Source organism: Vicugna pacos, chromosome 6, assembly GCF_048564905.1.
Source record: "Vicugna pacos chromosome 6, VicPac4, whole genome shotgun sequence".
NCBI lineage: Eukaryota > Metazoa > Chordata > Mammalia > Artiodactyla > Camelidae > Vicugna > Vicugna pacos.
Window position 1 is genome coordinate 56,384,796 of NC_132992.1, and position 26,241 is coordinate 56,411,036.

A 26,241-nucleotide genomic window follows, 5' to 3' on the forward strand; every position below is an offset into this window, starting at 1 on the left:
AAGTCTGACATCTGTGAAAGAAATTGAAGGAAGGATTGGGTAGGGTGGGCAGTACAGTTCTAAGAAAGTTAGTTGGGGATTTAGTTCCCTATAGAGCTTGCCTGTAGGAGCCCATATAGGACAAGAATGGCCTGGCCTAGCTCTTGAACTCCCACCATGCTGAGTTATTGGCTGGGAGCGTGGGAAAAGCTGGGGCTGCCAGCACTGTGATAAACATGGCCAGGACTAGGGTGGGGTGAGTGAGGCACTCAATGCGGTCACAAATTTTTTGACTAAAAACCTCAGTAATGAAAAATACTATTTTTGTCCAACATCTAGAAATCAGAATCAGTGCCCCCCCAACAAGCAGAATATCAAATTTTTATTTTTTTATTTCATTTTTTGCGGGGGAGGTAATTAGGTTTGTTTATTTTGGGTGGAGGTACTGGGGATTGAACCCAGGACCTAGTGCATGCTAAGCAGGAACTCTTTAACACTGAGCTATACCTCCCCTCTGCAAAATACCAATTTTTTAAATACATCATGTTTTACTGACTTCTGTTGCCTCAGGCTTCCTATGGCTCCACAAGACACTGCTGATTCACTGCCTCCTATGAGGGCAGGGTAGGTCGTTCACACTACTGGTATCATTTTCCATAGACCACTGCCCCTATCCAAAAGTATGTCTTCCCCAAGCTTAGGTATTTAAAATTTCTCTCTTCCTCATTTTTCAGTATGAGAATTATGTGTGCTGTGGAGCTAATCCAGAGATTAAGTCTTCGTTTAGGGAGATTATTGTAAAATATCCACCCACCGACTAACAGCTTACAGAAACAAGCAAAATGTAAGAATATTGCATACTTTTAATTCTTACATATTAAATATGTATGTATTTTATGTGTATATATATCTTGTACACCACATAACTGACATCTTCATTACCAGCTAGCAGTTCCTTGACGGCTGGGGCCTTGTGTCAATCATCTTTTGGGCCTGACAGAGTAGATACTTAAAGGTTTATCCAAAAATGAACATATGGGGAGAAGAAATGCTGATCAGGAAAAATCTGCAAAGACATCTGTACAATTAGTTAATATCAATTTGTCAAGCCATTTGCAAACATTAATTAATGCCCCTTTCTGTGTTGTTGCTTTAGCTCTCCCCAGTTTGGGCCCAAGGATCCGTATCCCGGGGTTGGGCCGCATTCACACTTCGAGGCCTGGATCTCAAGACCGTGAATATGGGAAACCCAAAACCCTACAGGAGTCAAGTTAGCAATTTCTGCCAGGCTGTTTAGAACGTCACCCGTTACTGGTGTTTCCTCCAGAAGCTCAGAACTCCGGAAAACCGGGGAGCTTTCTCGCCCACCGGGAAACGGCAGCCACTCCGGGCGAGAGCAAGGAGCAGCCGCGCCACCAGGGCCCTGGTGGGGGCGCGCGCGGCACGGCCGGACCAGAGGGGAGGCGGAGCGCAGGCGGAGGCGGCGCGCTCCGAGCACCGCACTTCCTGTTCCGGCGCCAGGACGAGCCGCGCGCTGCTGGTGCTGGTGCTGCTCCTGGTGTTGGTGCCGCCCTTGCCGCTGCCGTCAGTCAGGCTGCGTTCGGTTCTTCAGCACCCGGTTCCCTCGGACCCATCGCCGCTTTTAGACCTTGCTGCGGACTCGAATCTTGCCGGGTGAGGCTGCTTCGGCACTAGCGGGGTCGTGGAGGGCAGTGAGCGAGCACGCCCAGGCGGGAGGCGGGCTCGGTAACGGAGGTGCCCGCAGTCGTCTCTTTGGACACCGGGGGCTAAGGGCTTCTCCCCGTCGTCTTCCTGTCGGCAGCCCGCTGCCCGCCCGGTCGCCCCCTAGGGAGAAAGCCTCGGAGGCGGGTGACGTCGCGCCCGACGGGTCTCTCGGCGTTGGACGTCAGGCCTAGTTGAGGGGCGGGGCGCGGAGCGGGCCCGGCCCCTCCCCCACCCCTTCCCGGCGGGCGCGCGCGACCCGCTCGGAGGCCGGTTCGCTCCGGTTAATCCTGGACTCCTTTTGTTCGTTTGGCCCTAAAGGGCGCCGGGCCTCGCGCCCCTCGGCTCTGACCCCCTCCGCCATTCATTAATTTCTAATGAAAGGGAGAGAGAGACTTGCAGACATTCTTGGAGTCGTCTTTGACGCTTCTCTAAGATTATTCTCAATGTGACAACGTTCTGGTCATTACTTTCTAGAGGAGTTGCTATGACAAACTATGGAAAGTGCTGAGTTCTGTAATACTCCCTTTAGGATTTATGAGCCCTTGGTGGCTCACAAGTAGCTGGACCATTTTCTTTTGAAAACCGAGAGTAGTGTTTTCAATAGATAAAGATAATAATGTTAAAGCATCGAACCATACTTACCCGACCATAAGAATTTTTTTATTGCTTTGGTACTAAAAAAAATACGCACTCGTACACCTCGTGGTTGTAAGGGCCTGTTTTGAAAACGAACCTTAATTACAGTCGAAGGTGGCCTTTGGAAAATTTTCCGAAGGTCTTTGCTCAGGAGTGTTCACTGGGTAGGAAGAATAGAAATTTTTCTTGCCGCTGATTTGTGAAGCTCTTATTCAAATCTAGTTTATCTCAGAAACTTTTGAGTTGTGTATCCTGGAATGTTCTTTTCCTTTCTCCAGGAGGTACAGAGACCCGCAGCCCGACGCCTTAACCGAAATCCTTGGGATCTCTGTTTTGGAATTTAGAAATCTTTGGATTTTACGTTTAGATTTTAGGAGGACTATAAGGTGCATAGATGAGAAAACACACCGGCAGAGTCAGGGCAGCATCCCTTAATCCAACATTATCAATATTTGTGCAGCGACAGGTAGGAATTAATGGAAACTAAAAATAACCTCAGGTCAGGTTTTGCCACCGAGTAAGATTTATGCCAAACTTGGGAGCATTTCTTTTTCAGAGGTTTCTGAATTGAGAACTGCAGATAGAGGTTTCTGGAACTATAATAGTGACTGTAAAAGATAACATTCATTTTTGCTATGTTGCATACAATGCTAAGAGATTTATTATATAAGTCTCAACAGCGAATCTGTGAGGTGGGTACTATTCTTGTCTACTTTCACCTCTGAGGTTTGGAGAGTTGGGTTTGTCCAGAGCCACCCAGTGAAGAGCTACAGTGTTAGCTAGTCATGCCTACAGTAAGGCAGTATGCCCATATGCCTAGGAAGACAAAACAATATATCTATTTCTGGAGCACTTTAACTATTAGCACTTGATTTGCCAGTCCCATTTAGTCTCTCACATTACTGGCCCATTCTTCATAGTTCAGGAAATCGGTTCATTCAGATGAGCTGACTCCGTGACATTCAAATCCTGGTCTTCAAACTTTCTTCCCCTTCCTATATTCCAGCCAATCTGAACTGCTTACACTCCCCAGATTTTCTCTTGCCTCCCTCTCAGCTTTTGCACAGACTGTGCTCCTTTGGCTAGGGCTGTCCCACCATCCCCTACTCCCAGCTCTTTCTTTATTGTTCTCCCAGACTGTAAGGATTCCTCCCTCCACCTCTCCTCCTTGATTCCTTTAGGAACTCTTCAAGATACTCCCAGAGCGCCCTGTGCTTACTCCAGTAATGTTACTGTTTAAATGGTGGTTCTCCGCCACTATCAACAGCCTTAAGCAGTTATTCCTTGTAACACCATTCATTTCCCCAAGGCTCAACACAGTTCCTGGTACATATGTTGCAGTGAGTATCTGGATGTAGAAAATATGGCTGGCATGAGGTTGTTAAAACAAATTATTTTTATATCAAGTTTTAAAGTACTTTAAAATGTTCAAAAACTGGCAAATCCCTTATTTCTTGAATTGCTCAAATATAAGATAGAGTATCTGATGAAAGCCAGTATGAAAAACTATCATGTATGCAATTCAAAATTTATATTTTCAGTACAGTTCATTATCCTCCCTGCCTCATACTAAGCAAATCAGTGCAGAAATCCTGATTTCCCTTAGTGACTCTTAATAAGTAACTTTCTTGTTTACAACACTTTATAGATTATTAAATATTTTAATTTTCTGTGAAGTAATCAGAAATTATAACTGTTTTGCTGATGAGAAAATGGTCTCTGGTGGAAAAGCTGGCTTTTTGTCAAAAGATTCAGACGAAAGGATTGATGTTCAGGTTTCATAACTGTGTAGCCCCATACTGTTAATGTCTCCTCCACAATTTGATGGCCCTTTGAAATACTCCTTGTCCAATAGTCACTAGTAGTTTTTGGAGTTCAACTTTTTTAAACCTCCCCCTGATTGAATTACCTTTTTTACTCTAAAGGTCATAATAGGCATTACAGAAATGTTTTACTTTTCTAGTGCATGTCATAAGAAATTTCGTGCTCTATTTTAAAATTACTCCTCTTGCTCCTTAGAAAAAAACAGCGATTATTTTTCAGATGATATGTAGATTCTGCCATAAATTGTTACTGGAAAGTTTTAAAAGTAATAGCTTTTTTTTTTTCCAAAAAGAAAAATAAAAATCTTTTTTGATCATCAACTTTTTGTTGATGTTAGTTCAAGGTTATACTGGCCTCATCTTAATTAATAATGAGCATAATCCATATGTTTTGGAATAGTTTTTTTTTTAAAGAAAATATAGGGGTTTTTTACATTCTCCAGTTTGTCTCATATTGGAATACTGATGTCCAACTCTATTTTTTGCCTTTTTATGATGACAGTATTCCCCAAAGAGTAAATTGGAATGTCTCCAGTTAACATGAACACTGTTTGTTCTAGGCATGGAGAGCCAGTCACTTTACTCTGTGGTGCTGCAGAACAGGAAGTGACCTAATTCTAGTTCCTTTGGTCAGGGCACTATTAATTCCTCTATCTTCCAGGGTTTGATTTTGAATTTAAAATTCTGAAAGCCAGAGTTGTGTGAATCAGTTTAATATTACTAACTAGTGGAATAACTTACATTTATTGGTTAACTTTATCATGTTTTTCAAAAACTAATAAGAGGGGAAGGGTAATTCTGAAAACCTAAACTGTAGAACCACATGAAGTTGAATGGGTTGCTTGCTTTGTGAGGTTTCTGCTCCAGAACTATGTGGACTTTGATACAGAACCATTTTCTGTTTCGTTAAGGCTCACCCTGTTTGAAAAGGATGTTAGTCTTACGTAGACTTTAAACCTGTCTTGCACTGATGAACTTTCTTCAGGTGTTAATCCTAAGAATTTGCTATTGTGTGATGTGACATTTTAGTATAAAACAAACCTTAACATGGGAATGAATGGGTAATTGTGTTTACTGTACGTTCACGATGTGTTTTTTTAATATTACAAATTAAAAGCAAGATTATAGTTGTTGTACTTAGTAGGCTTCGTGTTCATTTTCTTTTATCATTCCTCATGATGACCAAGTCGTACTTAATAAAACTCTGTCAATGCAAGGATGACTCAGTATTGAGCAGTATATATATAACTATTGTGTATTGGTGGGTCAAAGGAGAAAAACTATGAGATCAACTCATTAGATGCCAAAAAAATCTTCTGAAGTTCAGTGTTATTTTTTTCAACTAACAAAATAATAAATAAATCTAGCAACATAGGCATAAACAGAAACTTCCTTAATGTGATTTTTTTAAGTCTCAAACTAAAAATGAGAATTGTACTTAAACATTAGAAGCATTGCCAGGAGAGTTGGGAAGAGACTACTGTGTTCACTACCACTATTTAACCTTTCATTGTTGTTTAAGTTCTAGCTTATACAAAAGAAAAAAGAGGTGTAAATAGTGGAAAGAAAAGGTAAAATTATTTTTTGCTGGTGGCATAATTCTTTACCTGCAGATTCCAGAGAATCAACTAAGAGACTTTCAGGAATAAAATAATTCAGTAATACCACTGCTTATAAAAGTAATACACTAAAATTTAAAGGGCTTTTGCCGTATATGAACAACCAGTTAGAAAATATAATGGAAGAGCCAATATACAACCACAACAAAATGTTTACCAGTTAAAAATCTAACTCACAAAAAATGTGTAGGAGACTTGATTTTTAAAAATGATTGAGTGATAGTAAATGACAATGATGGGAACTAGAAAGACATACCTTGTTCCTGAATGAGAAGATTTTATATTTTAAATATATCAAATGTCCACTAAGTTAACCTGTAAATTTAATGCAGTTTCAACCAGAACACCAACAGACTAAAAAAAAAAAAAGTGGAAAAAATAAGCGTGAGAATTTTCAGGAAAATCTGAAAAAGCAGTAGTAGTAGATCATACAATTTGTTAAAAATATAAAGCTGCCCTAGTGAGATGGAATGTTCTAGTGTGGATCAGTGGAAGAGAATAGAGTTCACAATACCTGTGGGAAATGGTGGAGGCTCTATGGCCTGGTGTTTAAGAGCCTTGGCTCTGGAGTCAGACTGTACCTGGGTTTGAGTCTCTGCTTGTCACTAGCTCTGTGACCTGAAAAAGTTAACTTGCTAAGCTTCCTTTCCTTCAGCTATAAACTGGGGGTGGTGATAGAATCTGCATCTATTAAATGAGATTATACACCTAAAGCACTTAGCATGGGGCCTGTTCTATGGTATATTACATTCAGTAAGTATTTGTTGTCAGTAGCAGCTGTGAAATGTGTTAAAGGTAGCATGTCAAGTCAGCGGGGGAAGAAAGATTATTCAGTATGAAAGAACAGTTTTTAAAGTTAAAATATATAAATACAATGGAAAACATAGGTGAGTTTTTTGTCTCATATATGACAGTGAATTTCCTTAATGTTTGTAAAGAATTAAAAAATGTACTACTAATTAGTAAAATGATCAAAGGCAAAAAAGAGTACATACTGTTTTATTCTATTTATATGAAATCAAGGAACAAGCAAAAACTAAGAAAGTGATTGCTAAGTGGGAAGAGGAATTGACTGAAAAGTAGCATGAGTAAACCTCACTGAGTTAGGGAAATGTTCCATATCTTGGATGGTTACAGGGGCATATACAACTGTCAGAGCTTGTTGACCTGACCACTAAACTATGCATTTCATCGAGTGTTAATTATTCTTCAGTGTTTAAAATTGACAAAAGTGGTCCAAGGACATGAGCATATTCATAGAAAAAGAAATATAAATGGGGTATTAAATCTAAATAATGCTCTAATTTCCACTTAATTAAAGAAATGTAAGTTAAAACAATAAGGTGCCAATTTTTAACCTATCATAATTGAAAATGATTAATAAATTTAATAATATCCAGTGGTGAAGAAGGATTTTTAAAAGGTAGACAGTGCAAATGGTATCCCTTTTTGAGATGGAGTTTAGATGGCCTTAACCATTGCCTGTAAGTTTCATTAGTAGTATCTTTCCCTGGTGATAGATTCACAAAGATGTGTGTTCAGAGATGTTCACTGTGTCATTGTTTAAAACAAGTCAGAAATGTGAACAACCTAAACTGCTACCAAATGGAGAGGTGTAAACTAAATTACGGATTACTTTTATATGATGTGCAGCTAGTAAAAAGGGATGATTTATAGAGCTATATGAACTAGTATGGAAAATTTTCCTCTCTAAAGAAAAACACATTATATAAATGATTAAGGTTCCATTTAAGTAAAAATAATGTATGCATAGAAAGTTCCTTAAAGAATATATAAGAAATGGGAAGCATTGGTTTTAAAACATTTTTTCTTTTCTTTCTTTTTCAGGAAAATGTCTGATGAATTTTCGGTAAGTTCATGCATTTATCCTTCTTAAGTATTTTGGTCCTAACTGGGCCATAAGTCTTAAATAAAAAGAGATGCTTTTTGTGATTTCTTGAATTTTTTTTTTTTGGCATTTGATAGATGATTTGCCATAATTTACTTAGATGTAATATGTTTGAAAATTCATTTTAAATTATTAGTTCTGATAGTGTTAATAATAGCCAACATTTATTGAAAATTATATACCAGACATTGTGTTAAGAGCATTTCATGAGTTACCTTGTTTAAGCTTCAGGTTAACCCTAAACTATTGTGGGTTTTTTTGTTTTTGGTTTTTTTGAAAATGAAACTGAAGCTCAGAGAGGGTGTGTAACTTGTTTGACATAAAGCCAGGATTCACATCACACTATGTTGATCAGTTTTATTTAGAAAACTTGAGCTTCTCTGAGAAATTTGCCTTGTGAAGTTGATATTCAAGGTAACTCCTCAAATTTTATATTAAATGAATTGTTTTTAAACTGAACAGCTTGGCTTCTGAAGAATTCCTGATGCTATAGCTTACTGTCCTTTATGGGTATATAATCATGTTTGGCATGACTTATCCCTAAATAAGATCAATAAGACATGCCTGTTTTTTATTCTAGTTGGCAGATGCACTACCTGAACACTCCCCTGCCAAAACCTCTTCTGTGAGCAATACTAAACCTGGCCAGCCTCCTCAGGGCTGGCCAGGGTCCAACCCTTGGAATAACCCAAGTGCTCCACCTGCTGTGCCATCTGGACTCCCACCGAGTGCGACACCCTCCACTGTGCCTTTTGGACCAGCACCAACAGGAATGTATCCCTCTGTGCCTCCCACCGGACCACCTCCAGGACCCCCGGCACCCTTTCCTCCTGGACCATCATGCCCCCCACCTGGTGGTCCTTATCCAGCCCCAGCTGTGCCAGGCCCTGGCCCCACAGGGCCATATCCTACACCAAATATGCCCTTTCCAGAGCTTCCGAGACCATATGGTGCACCCACAGATCCAGCTGCAGCTGGTCCTTTAGGTCCATGGGGATCCATGTCTTCTGGACCTTGGGCACCAGGAATGGGAGGGCAGTATCCTGCCCCCAATATGCCATATCCATCTCCGGGGCCATATCCTGCTCCTCCTCCTCCCCAAGCACCAGGGGCAGCACCACCTGTTCCATGGGGCACTGTTCCACCAGGAGCCTGGGGACCACCAGCACCATATCCTGCCCCTGCAGGATCATATCCCACACCAGGACTCTATCCCACTCCCAATAATCCTTTTCAAGTGCCTTCAGGACCTTCTGGTGCTCCACCGATGCCTGGTGGCCCCCATGTGAGTGTTTAATTTGTTATTTAACATGCACTAATAGTCCCATAAGCACAACTAAAAGATTGTCTCCAGTTTGGGTTGGAAGATTGGAAAGTTTTTAAACCTTTTTTTAGAAAGGTGTGTGTATAAAGTAAGAGTAAATTCCAAACTTCAGGTAAAGCATTTAAAAGGATGAAAGCACAAGTTAAGTATTCCTGGCACTAAAAATAGAAAAATTTTCTAAAGACTTTGTAATGTAGTAAGCAGTGTCCTCAATAGCATCCTTGAAGTAAACTCAGAGATGTGTTTTGTTGAACCTTTTTTTTTTTATATAACATTTCTCAGTAAGGTTTTATAGCATCATGCCAAAGCACACAGTTCAGTAAAAGTAATCTCTGCCACTCTGGCTAGATATAGAGGTAGATTAGAGAATCCAGGCCAGTGAATATATAACGTTACCCATCTTTCGTGCAGCTATCCATAGTGTTTCTCAGCCAAGGTTTTGTTTAGATCCTTAGCAGAATTGAGCTCAAGATTATACTGCTCTCCTACATTGCCAGCTCTATGTAATGCTGTATGTTTTACATGTCAGCCAGGCTGGAGTAGGGTTGACATCTTAGTTGAGGACCCAGTCTTGAACATGTGACCAAATAGAAAAGCACCCTGTTTTCCTATGAACTGGGCCAAGTCAGTATCCAAACGCAGAGTCAGGTCTCCTTGGGGGAAAAATCTATTTATTCTTAACAAAATACTAATCAGATCTTCAGCTAGATTAATCAAACATCCACCTCAATTGTAAAGAAAAAAATTTTAATAAAGTGCCCCAAAAACTTCCTTTCATTAGTGTAACTTCTTGCTATATACTCTCAAAAAAATATTTTTGTGAATTGTATGCCAAAATATGTGAGATGATTTGCTCTTTGGTTTTATTAAACAGTAACTTTATTTTAAGCCACAGCAAGGAGTTAATAAACTCCATTTACAAAATCTAGAAGTTTACTTTTTCTTTTTTCTATTGCAGTCTTACCATTAAGTTAACAATGGATGAAGAGATGACGCTTTGCTTTTTGAAGTACATATATATATGCACATGAATGCATATATAAAAATTGCTGTTTCACTATTCTTAGAGGGCATTCATGAAAGAACAACTCTTGCACCTCTCAGAAGATATCTGCCTCTTGTACTTGGATGTTTAGTACATCTGATGGATACAATCAGATAAAAATGTAAAAGTAAATCATTCAAATGTGATTTTTATTCGGTTTTTATGGAAAGTTAAAGTGATTAAGTGTATTGAATACAATTTGTTTAAAATTTTTTTTATAATTTGATACAATTTGTTTAAGACAAATTTTCGATTTGTTTAAATTATGAAACTAAACACATAATCACTTTTTCCCCTAAATAAACACACTTTGAAAATAATCACATTGTCATAATTTAAACAAATGATGCCTCTCAACATCTTGAGCTGCTCTATCTATAGGATAAATAAATCTGGTCCTCTTGAGGTTTTAGTTTGGATATATATAAAACTTCATAATTATTGTCAGATGTTGAGCTCATTAACCAGGCAGTGTTCATTTTTATCCTTGAGCTTTTAGAAAAACTTTCCCTTTATTTTGAGTTCCATCTTACTTGTTTTATTATTAGCCAGATGGTTTATACAGCTCTAAAATCTGCCATTTATGGAAACTAACTTTTATCTTTTGCAGGCCAACATGTATGTAAATTATATTCTTAGGGAATTGGGGATCTCTTTGTATTGCTTTAGAATCATGAGATGTCCATATTGGCTTTGGGAAGAGCTCAAGGAAGGAAACATTCTCTCCCAGAGGAGACCCTGGGAGTTGCTTCATAGACAAGTAATTTGCATTCCCACAAAACACCCTTCCTGTAGCCCCCTCTCCTTCTGTTCTTTAGAAGGCGCACATCCCTTAATTCCTCCCTGATACGGAAAACTGGCACACTCAAGGGGTCTATCACAGACAGAGAAATTAGGTTTAGAGAACCTTAGTCAGACATGATAGCTCTCTTTGTATAAGTGTGATCAAAATATGTATGTGTCTTTCAGTCTAGTTAAGTTGTCCTTGTCTCTTACATAGTTTCCTGGATCTGTTTGTAAAGTGTTTATGGCCAACAGTTCAGTTCTGTATTTGTTGATAGGTAAATAGAAGAATGAGTGCCGTCCTTAAAAATTATCCTTTAGTTCTAACAGTGAGAAGAATAATAAAGTAGATCTCTGCAGTTGAGTTTAAAGCAATATGACTGTGTTGCTTAGAAAAAGTTGTTTACTTTTTGGCACCTTTAAATCAGATTTTTTAGATTTGGTATAGAACTGACCATGTTATTTGTCAAATAACATTTTGAAACTGAATGTATCCATTGGCTTACTAAAATGTATTGTGCATTTCTTGACCAGTATAGGAAAGATTTATGCTAGAGCTTATTTTTGCTTAGAAATAAAATATTTGGTAGTTTATTTCTCTTGTAGTTAAAATGTCGAGAATGCCAAATGCTGCCAGTTTAATGGTTTTGATAGCTACCTCCTTTTAAGAAAGCAAGATTGTCACCTTTGAGAGGAACATTCGGTGTTTAGGCCTCCCTTTTAAGTGCTGATAGATTCAAGCTTTTGGAATTGAAACTGATTTGTTTAGGTATTTTCAGACTGGGGAATGTTAGACAGGTCTTTCAGAATGGCACAATCTTTCTTCTTTCACTTTGGAGGGACAAGTGCCAGCTATCTGTAGCACACTTAGAATCTGTGTTGACAATGTAGCCTTCAGTTTACTAGGCCAGTAGCCTTAGAAAGTGACATGGCTTAAATTGTCAATCAGTATCATAATGTCATCTAACTCTGGAGGGATAAGATGATAGGAAAAGTAAGATGGCAGCAAAGATACCTCTCCTTCTGGTTATTTTGGTTGTCCTACATTGGGATAAATTGACAACTCTAGCTTTACCTAAAGGTATTTAACGCTAGAGAGAATAACGTTTAACTGAAAGAAGACGAGGTAGCAAGTTTGGGAATCTGTCGTTGTAGAATCCATTTATTATCGGAGAAAAACTTTTGCTAAAGGATTTGAAGGACCGTGAAGACAAGATTTGAAATTACTACCCCCTCTAAGTATATTAACTTTGCTGGCAACCCACATAGCCCAGTGAGCCCTAGATGATACTGCCATTTTTAAGCTTTGCTTTTCGAGGGTTTTCCAACTGGTGTTTCAGAAATTTTTTCTTTTCTTTTCAAGATTGGAAACCAAAGGAATAGAATTTGCTATTACATTCCTTCTAATTCTTTCAAGCATCATTTCTTAACTTGGAGAAGGGACATCTCAATTCTCTTGGGCACTCTGGGGCAAAAAGTATTTTTAGGTTCAGGGCAGAGTTAAGAAAAGCAGAAGCTGTTTCAGGGGAGGAATGGGGGAAAGCATCTAAGAAGGTTTTTTGTCTTTACAAGGGAATAATGTTGCTTTTAAAACAAGTCTTGCTAGGCTGAGATTGGTTTGTGGAAGAAACTGCTTATTAGAAAGTATGTTTGGTCTCAAGGGAATATGAAGTATGGAATATGCTGGCATTTGGACTTTCAGAGCAAGAATTTTAAGATAAATTTGATGGAGATAGTTGAGATGTATTGAGGAATATTGTTTTTGAAGTTAGAATCTTAGCTTTTGAAATGTTGAACCTAAAAATGACAGCAAAAAATTTTTAAATAGACCTTAGGGCCTCATTTACATACGCAGTCCTCAAGAATCAAGGCTCCTTAGAGGAGAGCTTACAATACCTTGGCTTGTCTGTACTGGGTTTGACGCGACACTTTTCATGCTTTTGAAGATGGCTGTGTACAGCTCTGACTCTTAAAGCCTGTTTTCTGTGAAGTAATACATTGATTATTTGGGAAGAGACAATAATTTAATTACCAAGGGCCACCTTCCTTTGTCAGTTTTACTGTTTATTGCATTCAGTAGAGAATAATAAAAGGACAGAGAAGAAAAGGGGTGAGTTTTGGGCCTTGGTCTGTCACACCACTACAGTGAGATACTGGAATATTTTCCAGGGAAGAAGTCAGTTTTACCCCTGATATTTTTACCTCACAGATAATTAGTGCTACCTATTGTACTCAGATGTACAGCTTTTGAAACTGTTTGTGTAGATCAAAGTCTCAATTAAAATACTGTGCCTAGTTTGCATATCAGTCGGTTGCCTACACTTCTTAATGATTAGTGCCAGTGTCTTCCTCACCCTGAATAATCTAGGGCTAGATTTATAAAATGCCTGCTTTATAAACCTTGGAAATTAAACCTAAGACCTTCAAGTGTTCAAGTTTTTGAAAGCATAATGCTTAATTCAGATGAATCACACTGATACACTGTACTATGCATAGAAAGTGGTGGGTGGCTTTCAGGGGAGACTATAATCTTAATACAAGCAATATTTAGTATTGAAGACAGACACTATTCTTTCTATTTTCAGAATTCTGCCAAGTAAAACAAAAATTGCCAACAAAATAATCAGTATTAAAGAAATGCCATGCAAGCTTCTGGCAATAGAAAACATCTGAAAACTGCATTCATTCAGCAGATACTTAAATGTCCATGACGCAGGTGCTTTGCCAGATGCCAGAGATAGAGCTGACAAAGAGTGCCTGTCCAGGGGCTTACAGCCTAGGGGTCGCATTACAGAACTCATTAGTACACTCATTATTAGTTTACCTAGGCAAACATTTTAGTATTGCTGCTGGTGGAAATTATAGACCAGTCTTTGGGCATTTAAAGAGCTATGATACATACCTTTTTTTAAAGTAAGAAAATGCTTTTCAGGACTGTAGTGTTTTTCAGTGCAAAGTGTGCAAAAGTTAATGGGATGTTTTTCCTCTTCACTTTTCCCCTGGTTAAAGGCACTTTCACTGCGTGTCACTGATTAGCAGATACCGATTTGTTGCCATTAAGTAAACTTGACTTCTTATGCGTGCTCTGTAAAGGTTTTTTTTTGTAACTTTTTCCTAATATTGTGGTTTTTTTCATTGACTTAATAATGACAAATTTAATGTATGTAATTGTCTATGCATTTTAAGTTAAACTGCCTAAAATGTGATTTGAGACATATACATTTGTATTATGAACTGTAAGCAATCTGTTTGAGATGTTAGGTTTTATCACCTGCTGCTGTATTTGTAAACAAAGACAAATGTTGCTTTAAGATGTAATTATAATTAGGAATAGTCTATGGATATGATACTTGATATTTTTTAAGATAAACTTGTTTGCTTTTGTGTATTACACCTGAAAACTTTTTTTTTAATTGTATTTTCATGGTTTCAGTTTTTCCATTTATTTTAATCTTTAGGCCCAATTCTGGGCTTCCCAGAGCAAGTCCAGCACCTAATTTGTTAACTGCAAATTTCTTGTCATAAAGAAAGAAAGAAAAAGAGCCTTAGACACCCCTCTGTGTGTGACCTGCATTCACTAAGGCATTTAAATAGACTGCCTGGGAACAGGCGCTCCTCCACAAACCATCTTTCAGCAACGTACTGTCCGTTGTGAGGATTTCCTCTTCTTCCTTCAAGGCTAGGCTGCTCTTTGTAACCAGGTTATCTGTATACACAGTTACGAACCTCCTTTATCTGCCCCTGCTGCCACCATCCCCGCTTTCTTTTATGAAAGATATTGCTATGTCTGTAGTGAAGGTCATGTTAAACTTGTATATTTGCCATTTCCTTTCCACAGGGTTTTGGTAGCCTTTCTTGAAGCCTCGTTTGAGTGGGACTATAACTGAGTGAATAATTTATGGTATATGCCAGTTCTGAAGAGGATTTCTGCTTTTTGCCTTTCAGGTGGACAAAATGCAACTAAAAATTTTTAAGTGGTACTTGATGTCTTGTTTTATATCTCCTAAAAGTACCCACCTAATGCAGAGCTGTGAAATAGGTAGTAAATATAAGATCACTCTGGAGCAGGGCTGGAGTTTTTTCCCCCCATCGTGAAATGACATTCCTTTGACAAACACGTATCTTCCCTGGGTACCTGATACAAGCAGGTTCTTTTATTTTTTTTTACCATATTAAAACTTAGCACCAATCCTTCTGCAACAGATTTCTAAAGCAAAATAGAATCCTATCAGCTCACTTATTTTAGATAAAACAATGCAATAGAATTCTAATACCAGAAGAGAATTTGGGCCATCGTAGACCTGTTCCTATAACATTTGAACATTATTCTCATGGGGGCAGGTTTTTATGTTGATGCATTAAGCAATTTATCTTCATACTATATTTTGCAGCTCTCTGGGTTCCAGGGAAGAGAAGACAGCAGGTTCAGCTTAGTTCCTCTCTGCTCCCCACTTTCTCTAGAGCAGTTTCACTCTTCCACTGTATGTGCTTTACTTACTGTATTAGTCAGTTTGGGCTGCCATGACAAAATACCACAGACTGGGTGGCTTAAACAAACAGACACCATTACGGTTCTGGAGGCTAGGAAGTCCACGGTCAAGGTGCTAGCCAGTTCAGTTCCCTGATGAGGGCTCTTCCTGGCTTTCAGAAGGCCAACGCTGTTTCCTCACACGTGGAGAGAGAAAAACCAAGCTCTCTGTTGTCTCTTCTTGTAAGGACCCTAATGCCATCATAAAGGCCCCATCTCCAAATATCATCGCATTGCAAGTTAGGACACAAACATGGATTGGGAGGTGGTGGTGACAATTCGGTTCATAGCACTTAGAGATAAGTTGTTTGGGGGTGAGGGACAAAAAGTTTTGCTGCTTTTAAATTTTAAAAATTATTGTAGATGACCACGTTTCCTAGTTGAGGTTTGCTAAACTCATAATCAGATTCACAAAGTATAACAATCTCCATCCATTTAGAATTCTAAGTTATGCTTAAAGTGTTTGTGTCACACAAGAAAAGAGGATTATTTAACATTTTAAGTTTTTGCTGTGTCTTGTTCAGTGTTAGGTTTCATGTTTTAAATGGTCCTTGAGACTAGCATTCCTTAAAGATAGGTAGGTAGTCTAAAAAGACAGACTTTTTTAGGGATAAGGAAATCTTTAAAAGAGGTTAAGTAAATTCCCAAGGTTGTACTACATGATGGCACCAGCTCTTCAAACATCAAGACTTAGGGTTTGTCCACTAGATTACATTTTGCTCAGGCATCCAGTACCCTCTGTGTGCAGTTCCTTGATTACCAGTCTAAACCTTTGTTCTCTTCCACAAGACACCCTGATTTATTCTTGTCGCCTTAAGATGCCACTGACTAGGTTCCAAAACTATGGGAAAACTCTTAACAGTCAACTGGTGAACTTTATAGATGATGAGTCCAGGTTAAACTGAGCTTTACGTGTTGTCCTACTTCATCCAGCTTCATTTCCCGGGAGCTAGTAATGATAGCTGCTGTGTCCACCTACATACTTGAGCTCACTGAATTCTTAACACCTCCTTTTGAGATACATACATACAATCTAGGAGACAGAAATAAGTCTAGTTGACAGTTTACACGCACAGTCCCAGTTAAGCCTCAACAACAAATTTCTAAGGACAGTTCTTAATCCCTATTTTATAGATGAAACTAAGGCTAAGAGGTAGAGATCACCTAGCTTGAATGTTATGGAACTGAGATAAGACTCCTGGGTGTGACTGATGTCCGCTTTTGCTTTGTTCCACTTATACTGCCGAGCTTTCCTAGGAACAGGTTCTCCACCTTATGTGTGCCTGCCATGGTTGCCTTAGTGCTGTAGTTCTACTTCCAAAACTGTATACCTGGAAAGTCAAATCTATCTAATGTTTCTTGAATGTTATGTAACAGAGCCGTCAACACAGCTTATGTCACTGAATGAGTTTCATTGGATATTCACTTTAAAAAGCTAGTTTTCGTGTTTGAAATGCATATCCTTACAGTTTGGTGAATAAGCACAATTCTTAAAACAGCTAACTTTTAAGAGAGTTGTTATTTTCATAAACAAAGGCAAATAATACTCATTGATAAAGGTGTAGCAGTTAAGAGTAGGTTTACGATACGGGTGTGAGGCTTGTTTATAAAAGTTAGGATTAAACCACTCGTTTCAGTCCTACTGATCATTGAAGACACTGGCTGCCTGGCTGCCCTGCAGTCAGAAAGGCTTGGACAAGTCTGTCAGTGTAGCTGAGATAAAAGAGGTCTCTGTTAGTAGTAGATGAGCAGCCAAGATGTACAGGAACTGTACAGAGGGTGGGAGAGTCCTAAGGAGGTTCTGCCAAGTACAGCTCGACAGTTCTTTTTTTAAACTTGCCAATACAGGACATGCTAAGTTAAAACATCTTAACTGTTGCTTAGTTACTGCAACACAGAAAAATCCCAAGTACTAAACTTAATGAATACCTGGATCCCCTCTTAAATGTCAAAGGAATCTTCACAAAAAAAGACCAAACTACATGACTAATGATCGGGACTCCTACTTCGGCTTTTTATAGAAGTGGGAATAAAGAGGCTTAACGTCAACTAGGAGCCTCTTTACAAACTTCACAAGACTTCTTATCTGAAAGGTGGTAATAAGTCTCTACCTCTCATGAGTTCATAATAGAAGTCTGATCAAATTCTAGAATGCAGCTAGCTGTTCATGGTTCAGTGAGCAATACAATAGCTGGGGACTTGGGGGCAGAGTTTTTAGCTTTGAGCTCAGCTCTGAAGTATGATTTAGTGCAATTGACTAGTTTCCGGTGCTCATTTACCTTAACATGATAATGCTCAAAGTACCTAAAGCATCATGAGGGAAAAAATGGTACATTCTTCCCTCCAGCCAAAGGGTCGTATTTGTTGTATTAGCATAACTGAAAGATTACACATCTAATATATGGTATCTGTGTTAATGCTTTTAAAACAAAAGATTGTCAAACTTGAAGGCTAAAAGTTACACAATGTGATCATATATTTATTGAATATAAAGGATGCACTGTAGATGGTCATACTTGGCAATTGGCCTGGGACAACTCTGGTTTATGTCATTCAAGTGTAATTATTAATACATCCTCCTTCCATTCTCAAAAGTGTCCCAGTTTTAAAGACAAATTATATAATTATCATAGCTATAATAAAAAAGAATGCAAGTGAAGATATTCTGTGTTTGTTTCCTGAGATTAAAAAGAACTTAAAAAACATGTTTTGGCATAGAATTAATCTCTGATTTACCTATATTATTTAGGGTGTCACACTGCATCTCATAGAGGTGAAGAAAAATACCGAGTCACTTAATTTCAGCTACGTTGTCTCTAAAACAGCACATTCTAGTCCTAGAACAGGAAGCCATGCCTTTTTTTTTTTTTTTTTAGAGAAGCTAGATAGAAAAGGAGAGATGGGAATAAGGTTTCTTACTTTTCTGGGCGTCTCTCCAAGGGTTTCTGCCTCAGAGCCTCAAATGTATCTTTTTTTTTTCTTGTTCTGAAAGCAATTTCCCTTAAAGCTCCCGGTTTTTTTCTTAACCTAATCCTCTCACAAACTGAGTAGCACTGAAAATTATGTCCAATTTGGGGGGGACTTTTAGCTGCTGCGTACAAACATTACCAAACCTGTGGTAGAATTGCATTTCATTTCCTCCAGCCCTGGGCTGACATGAGTGTTTCTTATTCACAGTAACGGTGGGGAGGAGGGAACAGTGAAATTATTATTTCATAAGGTACATTCGTGGCAGGAAATGTTGAAAACTTGTTAAACCATTTCAGAAATATCTGTTGGCTGAAGTCATAGTTCTTAACTTTTTGCAACTTGTGGCTCCCCTGTAAGGATTCAGTGCCTCAGGGGTTGTCACACTAGGCTATCAGGCTGGTGGTAGGACGTCTCCCACAAACAGGTTCTCACACGTTCTCTGACAGGCAGAGTTGTTGCGGTTGCAGGAAACCATTTTTCTTTGGTGCTGACGTCTCCGGGTCCTCCGCCCACTTCCCTCCTGCAGTTTGAATCCTGCTCTTCCCCTTGGCAGTAGCCACTGAGCTGAGCCTTCCGACAGCCCATGCCATAAACCTACATGTCCCCAGCTATGGCAAAAATTCATACTGCGCAGTGACCACAATATAGTGACACATCTGTTCTCAGCACACTGTTAATGCTGCACTGCTTGAGAAGTTAGTATTGGAAACGGCTCACTGAAAAATCAGTTTGGATAGAAAGCGAAACCTCAAAACTCTCCAAGTTTGAATATCTGTTTGCTGCTAGCACCTTTCATAGCAAAGTACTTGGAATCACATCTGACTTATTTATCAGAGAATTATTGCTCTCAAACAAGTCATACTCTTTGTGTAATGAAAAGCATATTAGCATTACCCAGGGGAGGGTTGGAAGAAGGATGCAAATGCGGAGGGGTACAGGGAGAACTTGAGAGTCTGACAAGGTTCTGTTGAGTGGGGTGATGGCTATGCATGAGTAATCATCCTATTTATTTAACTCCAAAGATATGTAATACCCTTTTGTATGTACAGTTTACATGTTGTTTTAAAAAGCATATGGGGTCTGAGCACCTAACATTGAAAGGAAATCCCAGTTTCACCCAGGCTCTCTTTGAGAAAGGTCGACGAGACTTCAGTGTGACTGATTCCTGAGACGTGTCACAGCAGCGTGGGGCCTTCCGCGCCCGGAGTCAGAGCTCTTCCTTTGTGCTAATAACTGAAACTCTCAACTGCTTCAGGAAACAGGCGGTTGTCATTAAGAACGCAAAAGCCCAAAGGGTCTGCCCAGTGGTCCAGTCATCTAGTGTCCCGGCTGACAACGGCACCAAGAGGTGTCTTGTGAAAGAGCATACCTGGTACCCAAACCGAGCACTAGACAAGTGGAGAGGCGGTTATGAAGCACTCAGTTATACGAGGCACTGCATTAGGCTAGTACAAAGGGAATCGTAGCATAAATATACCCCCACACACACACACATACACAGATGTGCGGGATGGTATGTTCCATGGTGACGTTAGGGTAAATGGAGAAAAATGAGGAAATCATAATCGGAGTGAGGATGAAGCAGTGCGGTACAGTGGTAAGGAGCACTGGTCTGGGGCCTGACCAGCTATATATACTGCTTACTAGATGTATCACATTGGGTGGGTTCCTTAAACTCCCAGTGCCTCCATTTCTTCAGCTATAAAATGTAGATAATGATAATTCCTAACTCCATAAGGTTTTCAGCGTTACATGAGATAATCTAGATAAAACACTTAGCTCTTGACATCATAATCACTCAACCAATGTGAACTTCACATGGGATCTGGAAGAGATTTTTCTAGATGTTGGGCCTACAAGGGGGTCTAGTAGAGGCAAGAGAAAACTGACCAGACCGGTTTCATCCAGTGTGTAGGCCCCCAACTGCGGGAACAAAGGAATGAGCCTTGGGCTGGAATGGTAAACAAGTTATAAAAAGCTGCAGACTCCTCAGAGGTGAGAAGGCTGGTTAGCCACAGACCGGCAAGATCCCCAGAGGGGGGCAACCTAAGACAGGCACAGCTGCCTGAGTCCAAGAAGAATGTTGTGAAGCAGCCGTTTCTCATACGTTCCGCCCTGATAAGCTGTAAGGCTCGCTGGTGCCAACACGAACATGATTTACCAAAACATAAAGGGTCTTCTGACCTTCAGCCAGACACTGCCTGGTAACCATTTCCCCTGTCGTTCTTCTTTGCTATATAAGACTGTGTAACTTAATAAAGCTTCAGAGTAGCCATCAGCTCTCTCCGCATACGGAGAGAACATGATATCACGACACCAACACAGTGCAGTGTTATGGCTGCAGGAGGCACAGAAGGCTCTGAGAATATCCAGAGAGTGCCTGGTAGTTAAACAGCTGCCACGATTTGAGCACTGCCTTCTCCTCAGAGCATTAATCACATTATCCCATTGAGTCCTGGGGTAAAATTCAGCTCTGTGAGTGCAGGGTCACGATCATTCCTCTTGACAATGCAGGTCTCCACTAGTGCTCCAAGGTATCTTGCCCTTTGGAAAACGTCCTGTCTCACAGAGAGTGAATGCAAGAGGGAGACTGGCCTCACCTCCAGCTCCTTTGCCCTGGCCATATTTTTCTCATCACACCCATACTTTGAAAGCAGCTGACTTTGGGGTGGGCTAAGGAACTCACAAGCCCCAGGCACGGGTATGTGAGTGACTTTCGGGGAGGGATGAGAGGGGGCAAGCACTCTGGGGAGGAACTCATTGACGCAGGTCGAGTGTAACTGTCCTACCTCTGAGGAGGCTGTGTTCCCAACATTCCAAAGAACAGCGGGCCCCACCCTGGAACAGCTTTCCATGAATTATTCCCAGCAGCCTGCCTAGGAACACAACTTGCTTCACTGCTGCCCACAACTACACAATTCCTTCTTGCTGGGTTTCAGGAGTACACATGAGCTATTCATTACAGAGTCTCAGGCCACTAGGCACTCATTTTTAAACGGAGAGCCCTGCTTTTCCAAGGCTCCTTTGCTCCAGAGTATGTGAGAGACTTCAGCCTGTACACAGCGAGACCAACTACTACTCTGATCAGGGAATAGATAAGAGAGACATATCCTGGAATGAGTATGGGAGGATCTGAGTCTTGGATAAAGCGAATTGAGGACTTTGACCTAAGGCCAACAAGGAAAATAGAACAGCCCTAACTTAAATGAGCAAAAATATATCAACACCTAGATTGTTTTAGTCATCCAACTGGTATTTTTATTAACCACTGACTCTGCCATGTGCTGGCAGTAGTGCACTAGTCAAACATGCAGCTCACAAGCTAGTGGAAGGGACAATCATTAAATAATATTAATTACACTTGTGATAAGTGAGGGTGAGAAAAGCATGACCTACTGAAGCTCGCAGAGGAAATGACATTTGAGCTGCAATCTGAAGGATGAGCAGGATTTAGGCAGGAGACAAACTGGGAGAAGGGTGCCAGGAAGAGAATCTAAGATGGGCGAGGAGGCAATCTTCATGTGCAGGAAGGCAGGGGGGCCAGGAGTGGAGATAGCTGTCTCCATGTTGATGGCATTAAGGCAGAGGATGTGAAACGGAACACACACGATAGGGGGGGAAGACCTGTGATCAGCCCTACTTCTTTTCCCATTTTGTCTACTAGATTAAGGTAGCGTCTTCCCACTGACAAATGCAGAGGCTCCAGTAAACTTAGTTTCAAGTCTTTAGAATTCGTTGACCCTTTAGAATTCGTTGACCCTTTAGGGTAGCCATATCAGGGAAATCGTTTACATACCGATCTGGGTTCTCTGAGGTCTCATTAGTCATATTTTCCCAGCCTGGTGGAAGGGGAAGTCTTCTTTTTACAATCTTATTCTCTTTCAAAGTGCCTTACTATGCAGCATTCTAAAAGCCATCAGTGGAAGAATCATTGTCAGCACTGTGCTGACTGGGGGATGGGGCGCCATCCCTGGATCAATTACAAAGGAGAAATTAGAGAAATCCTTGACTAAATAATTTGGTCAGCTCATACCTGAGTAACTAGAGTTCCCGTTTCTTGCTTCTTACCATAGATTTCTAACCCTGAAAAGCTGAATGCCTATTCCTCGTAAGGTACACATGGGAATTTCAAACCAGCTGCTTAGTCTGTGGCTGCTATAGGAAACACCTACATTTCCCAGCCCTCTTTAAGGCCTTGCACAGAGCAAGCCCCCAGGCAGAATCTCCCAAGACATGTTCTATAGAACAGTAATTGCTAGATATGCACCTTGAGTAAAGAGTTCCATGGATTAGTAAGTTTGGGAACACTAAATGTGCTGTCACTCGTGGAAAGGTACCCCCACATTAGTGCATTAAGGCACTAACAACTCCTTTAGTAAAGAAACCCAATAGTTCCCACGTGTTATTGAACTGCAGGAACTCTTTGAATAACTATGTTTCTACCACAAGACTACATGAAGGTACTGCTTATTTTTTATTTAACATTTATTCAATGGGTACCATGTGCAAAGCAGGTGAGTGTGTCACATAGTGATGAAGGAATAACAGAGGGGGAGGGTTTAGTACATTTGATGTACAGTCTCATTATATTCAATTCTGTAGAAGAAAAGAAATGGATGAGCAAAAGAGACATCAAGTAAAGATCAGTAAAGAACATGTGTCGGTTAAACATTGATGAGAAGGGCTAGAAGAACCAAGAGTACATGAGGTAATTAACACACATGAAGGGCACCTGGGCACTAAATACTCAATGATACATTAAATGTCAATATTCATGAGTCCTTAATGCAGCCACCCACTAGTGATACCTAGTCTGACTCCACGTGCCCTCCATGACTGTTCAACAGATTATCTGCTAAGTTACTACTGTGGCTAATTGCATCTCTCTGACAGAGCAAGTAGGTATCACTAACATAGGATCCCCGTGCTTAAACCTCAACTCTAGTTTTCATATTTGCATTGCCAGCAGGGAGAGTTGAGACAGCAGAGAAAGAGAAAAACAGAAGTCACATGAACATTGCATCCCCTAGGATTTCAGCAGCATGGTCCTATCAACACCACTTGTTCCCTGTCCTGTCTAACTTAGCCATTTCCCCTCCTTGTTTCTCACAGTGTGTTTTACATTGACTTAATAACTTTTGTGATCCAAGCATTTCAGTTTGGTGTATGAGCCTTTATATTCCAGGAACTCTGTGATAGTTTGCCTAGTAGTGTAGTTGGAGGCTGCTATTGGATAAAGGTAATTTTCCACATGACAGTGCCACACACAAAGATTTTTAAAATTAGCTAATCTAGTTAATAACATTAATAAACCTAGGCCAGATTGATCAGGAAAAAAGAAAGAAAACATAATTGCCAATATCAGGAATGAGAGAGACGACATTACTACATATTCTGCAGATACTAAAAGAATAAGGAAATATTCACAATTTAATGCCAATAAATTCAACAACTTAAATGAAAGGGACAAATTCCTTGGAAGACATAAACTATCAATGCTCATTCGAGAAGAAATAAATAATCTAAATAGCACTATCTAAAAGAAATTGAAATCTTCCCATAATGGGACCGCCACTTGGGAAAACAAACTGGCAATTTCTTAAAAGGTTAAACATAGAGTTTCCATATGATCCAGTAATTCCAATGCTAGGTATATGCTCAAGAGATATGAAAACATATGTCCACACAAACACTTGTACACAAATGTTCATAGCAGCATTATTTATAATAGCCAAAAAGTAAAAACAACCCAAATGTCCATCAGCTGATGAATGGATTAACAAAATGTGTTATATCCATTCTATAGAATATTATTCAGCCATAAAGAGGAATGAAATATGCTATAATAAAGATGAACCTTAAAAACATGCTAAGTCAAAGGAGCCAGTCACAAAGGACCACAATGAATATGATTCCATTCATATGAAATGTCCAAATCAGTAGCAAATCTATGGAGGTAGATTGGTGGTTGCCGGGGCCTGAGGAGAGTGGGGCCTAGTGGGGCATGACTCCTAATAGGTACTGAGTTTCTCTCTGGGGTAATGAAAATGTTACAGAATTTTGATTGTGGTAATGGATACACAACTCCATTATATTGTGAAATCCATGGAATTGTACACTGTAAAAGAGTGAACTTTATGCTCTATGAATTATATCTTAATAAAGGTATTATTAAATCAATCTATGCAATTCACCATATTAAAGACTAAATAAGAAAAAAAATAATCATATCAACAGATTGCAGAAAAACACTTGGCAAAATTCAACACCAATTCTTGATTAAAAAATAAAACCACTCAGCAAACCAGGAATAGAAGGGAACTTAACCTGTTACAGGGCATCTACAGCTAACGTCACACTAAACGGTAAGAGACCGAGTGCTTTCCCTCTAAAATTAGGAACAAGGCAAGGATGTCTGCTTTCATTACTTCTATTCCACACTATCTGGTTCAAAGCAGTAAAAGGTAAGAAAAAGAAATAAAAGACAATCAGATTGAAAAGAAAGTAGTAAAACTGTCTATTCTTAGAGAACATCATTGTCAATGCAGAAAATCCTATGGAATCTACAAAAACAGCTTCCAAAAGTAATATGTGAGTTTAGCATGGTTGCTGGATATAAGTTCAATATACAAAATTCAACTGTATTTCAATATATTGGCAAACAATTGGAAATTGAAATTAAAAACCATAGTATTGATCCTAGTGCCAAAAATGCCAAATGCATAGCAATAAAATTAACAGATGTGTAAGTCCTATACACTGAAAACCATAAAACATAGCTGAAAGAAATTAAAGAAGACTTCAATAAATGAAAAGATATTCTATTTATGTACCGAAGACTCCGTACTGTTAAGATCTCAGTTCTCTGAGATCTGAATTTACATGTAGATTCAGTACTATCCTAATCAAAACCCTAACAGGTTTTTGGTGTAAAACAAGACAAGCTAATTCTAAAATTTAATTGAAAATGAAAAAGATCTAGAATGCTAAACAACTTTAGAAAAGATTCAGTTATCAAGACAGTATGTATTGGCATGAAGATAGATTGTTGGGGGGAAAAAAGAGTGTGGAAATAGACCTACATACGTATATGGTAAGTTGTTTTTTCAACAAGCATGTAAAAGTGATTTAGTAGAGAAAGAATTATATTTTTAACAGTGCTTAAATATTGGCTATCCAAAGGGAAAAAAAAAAAACTACTTTGATCCAAAACTCAAAAATAAGAAAACAAAACCCCCAAGTTTTAAACTGGCAAACAATCTGAACAGATAATTCACCAAAAAGAAATATGGATGGCAAAAAAAGAGCACATTTTAAAATGTTCAACATCATTAGTCATCAGGTAAATTAAAATTAAAAATCACAAAGAGATACCATTACACACCTATTAGAATACCTAAAATTAAAAAGACTGACCATATCAACTGTTGTCAAGGATGTGGAGCAACTGGAACTCTCACACATCACTGATGGGAAATGCAAAATGGTACAGCCACTTGGAAAATAATTTGGCAGTTTCTTAAAAATTTTAACAACTATATACCTTACGACCTACCCACTCTACTCCCAGGAGAAATGTAAGTATATGCCCACACAAAGACTTGTATACAAATGTTCATAGAAGTTTTATTTCTAATATTTCAAAACTGGAAACAACCCAAATGTCCATCAGTAGGTGAATGGATAAACAAATTGTGGTACATCTACTTAGCATTTGATACACTCAACAATGGAACATTACTGAGCATCTGATACACTCAACAACATGGATGAATCTCAAAATAATGCTGAGTGAAAGAAGCCAACAAAGAAAAGTTCAAACTGTATGATTCCATTTATATCCAATTCTAGGAAATGCAAACTAATCTGTAGAGACAGAGAGTAGACAGTGATTGCCTGA

The 26,241-nt window shown here is 39.3% G+C and overlaps 1 protein-coding gene across 1 annotated transcript; it reads left to right on the forward strand.

Moving 5' to 3' along the window:
• The first annotated feature begins 1,487 nt into the window (after positions 1 to 1,487).
• Positions 1,488 to 14,823, forward strand: MAPK1IP1L (mitogen-activated protein kinase 1 interacting protein 1 like). Its single transcript, XM_006199757.3, has 4 exons — positions 1,488 to 1,653; positions 7,631 to 7,652; positions 8,272 to 8,976; positions 9,974 to 14,823. The coding sequence occupies exons 2-4, from the start codon at positions 7,635 to 7,637 to the stop codon at positions 9,983 to 9,985; spliced, it is 735 nt and encodes a 244-aa protein (XP_006199819.1). The 5' UTR covers positions 1,488 to 1,653; positions 7,631 to 7,634; the 3' UTR covers positions 9,986 to 14,823.
• The last annotated feature ends 11,418 nt before the right edge of the window (positions 14,824 to 26,241 follow it).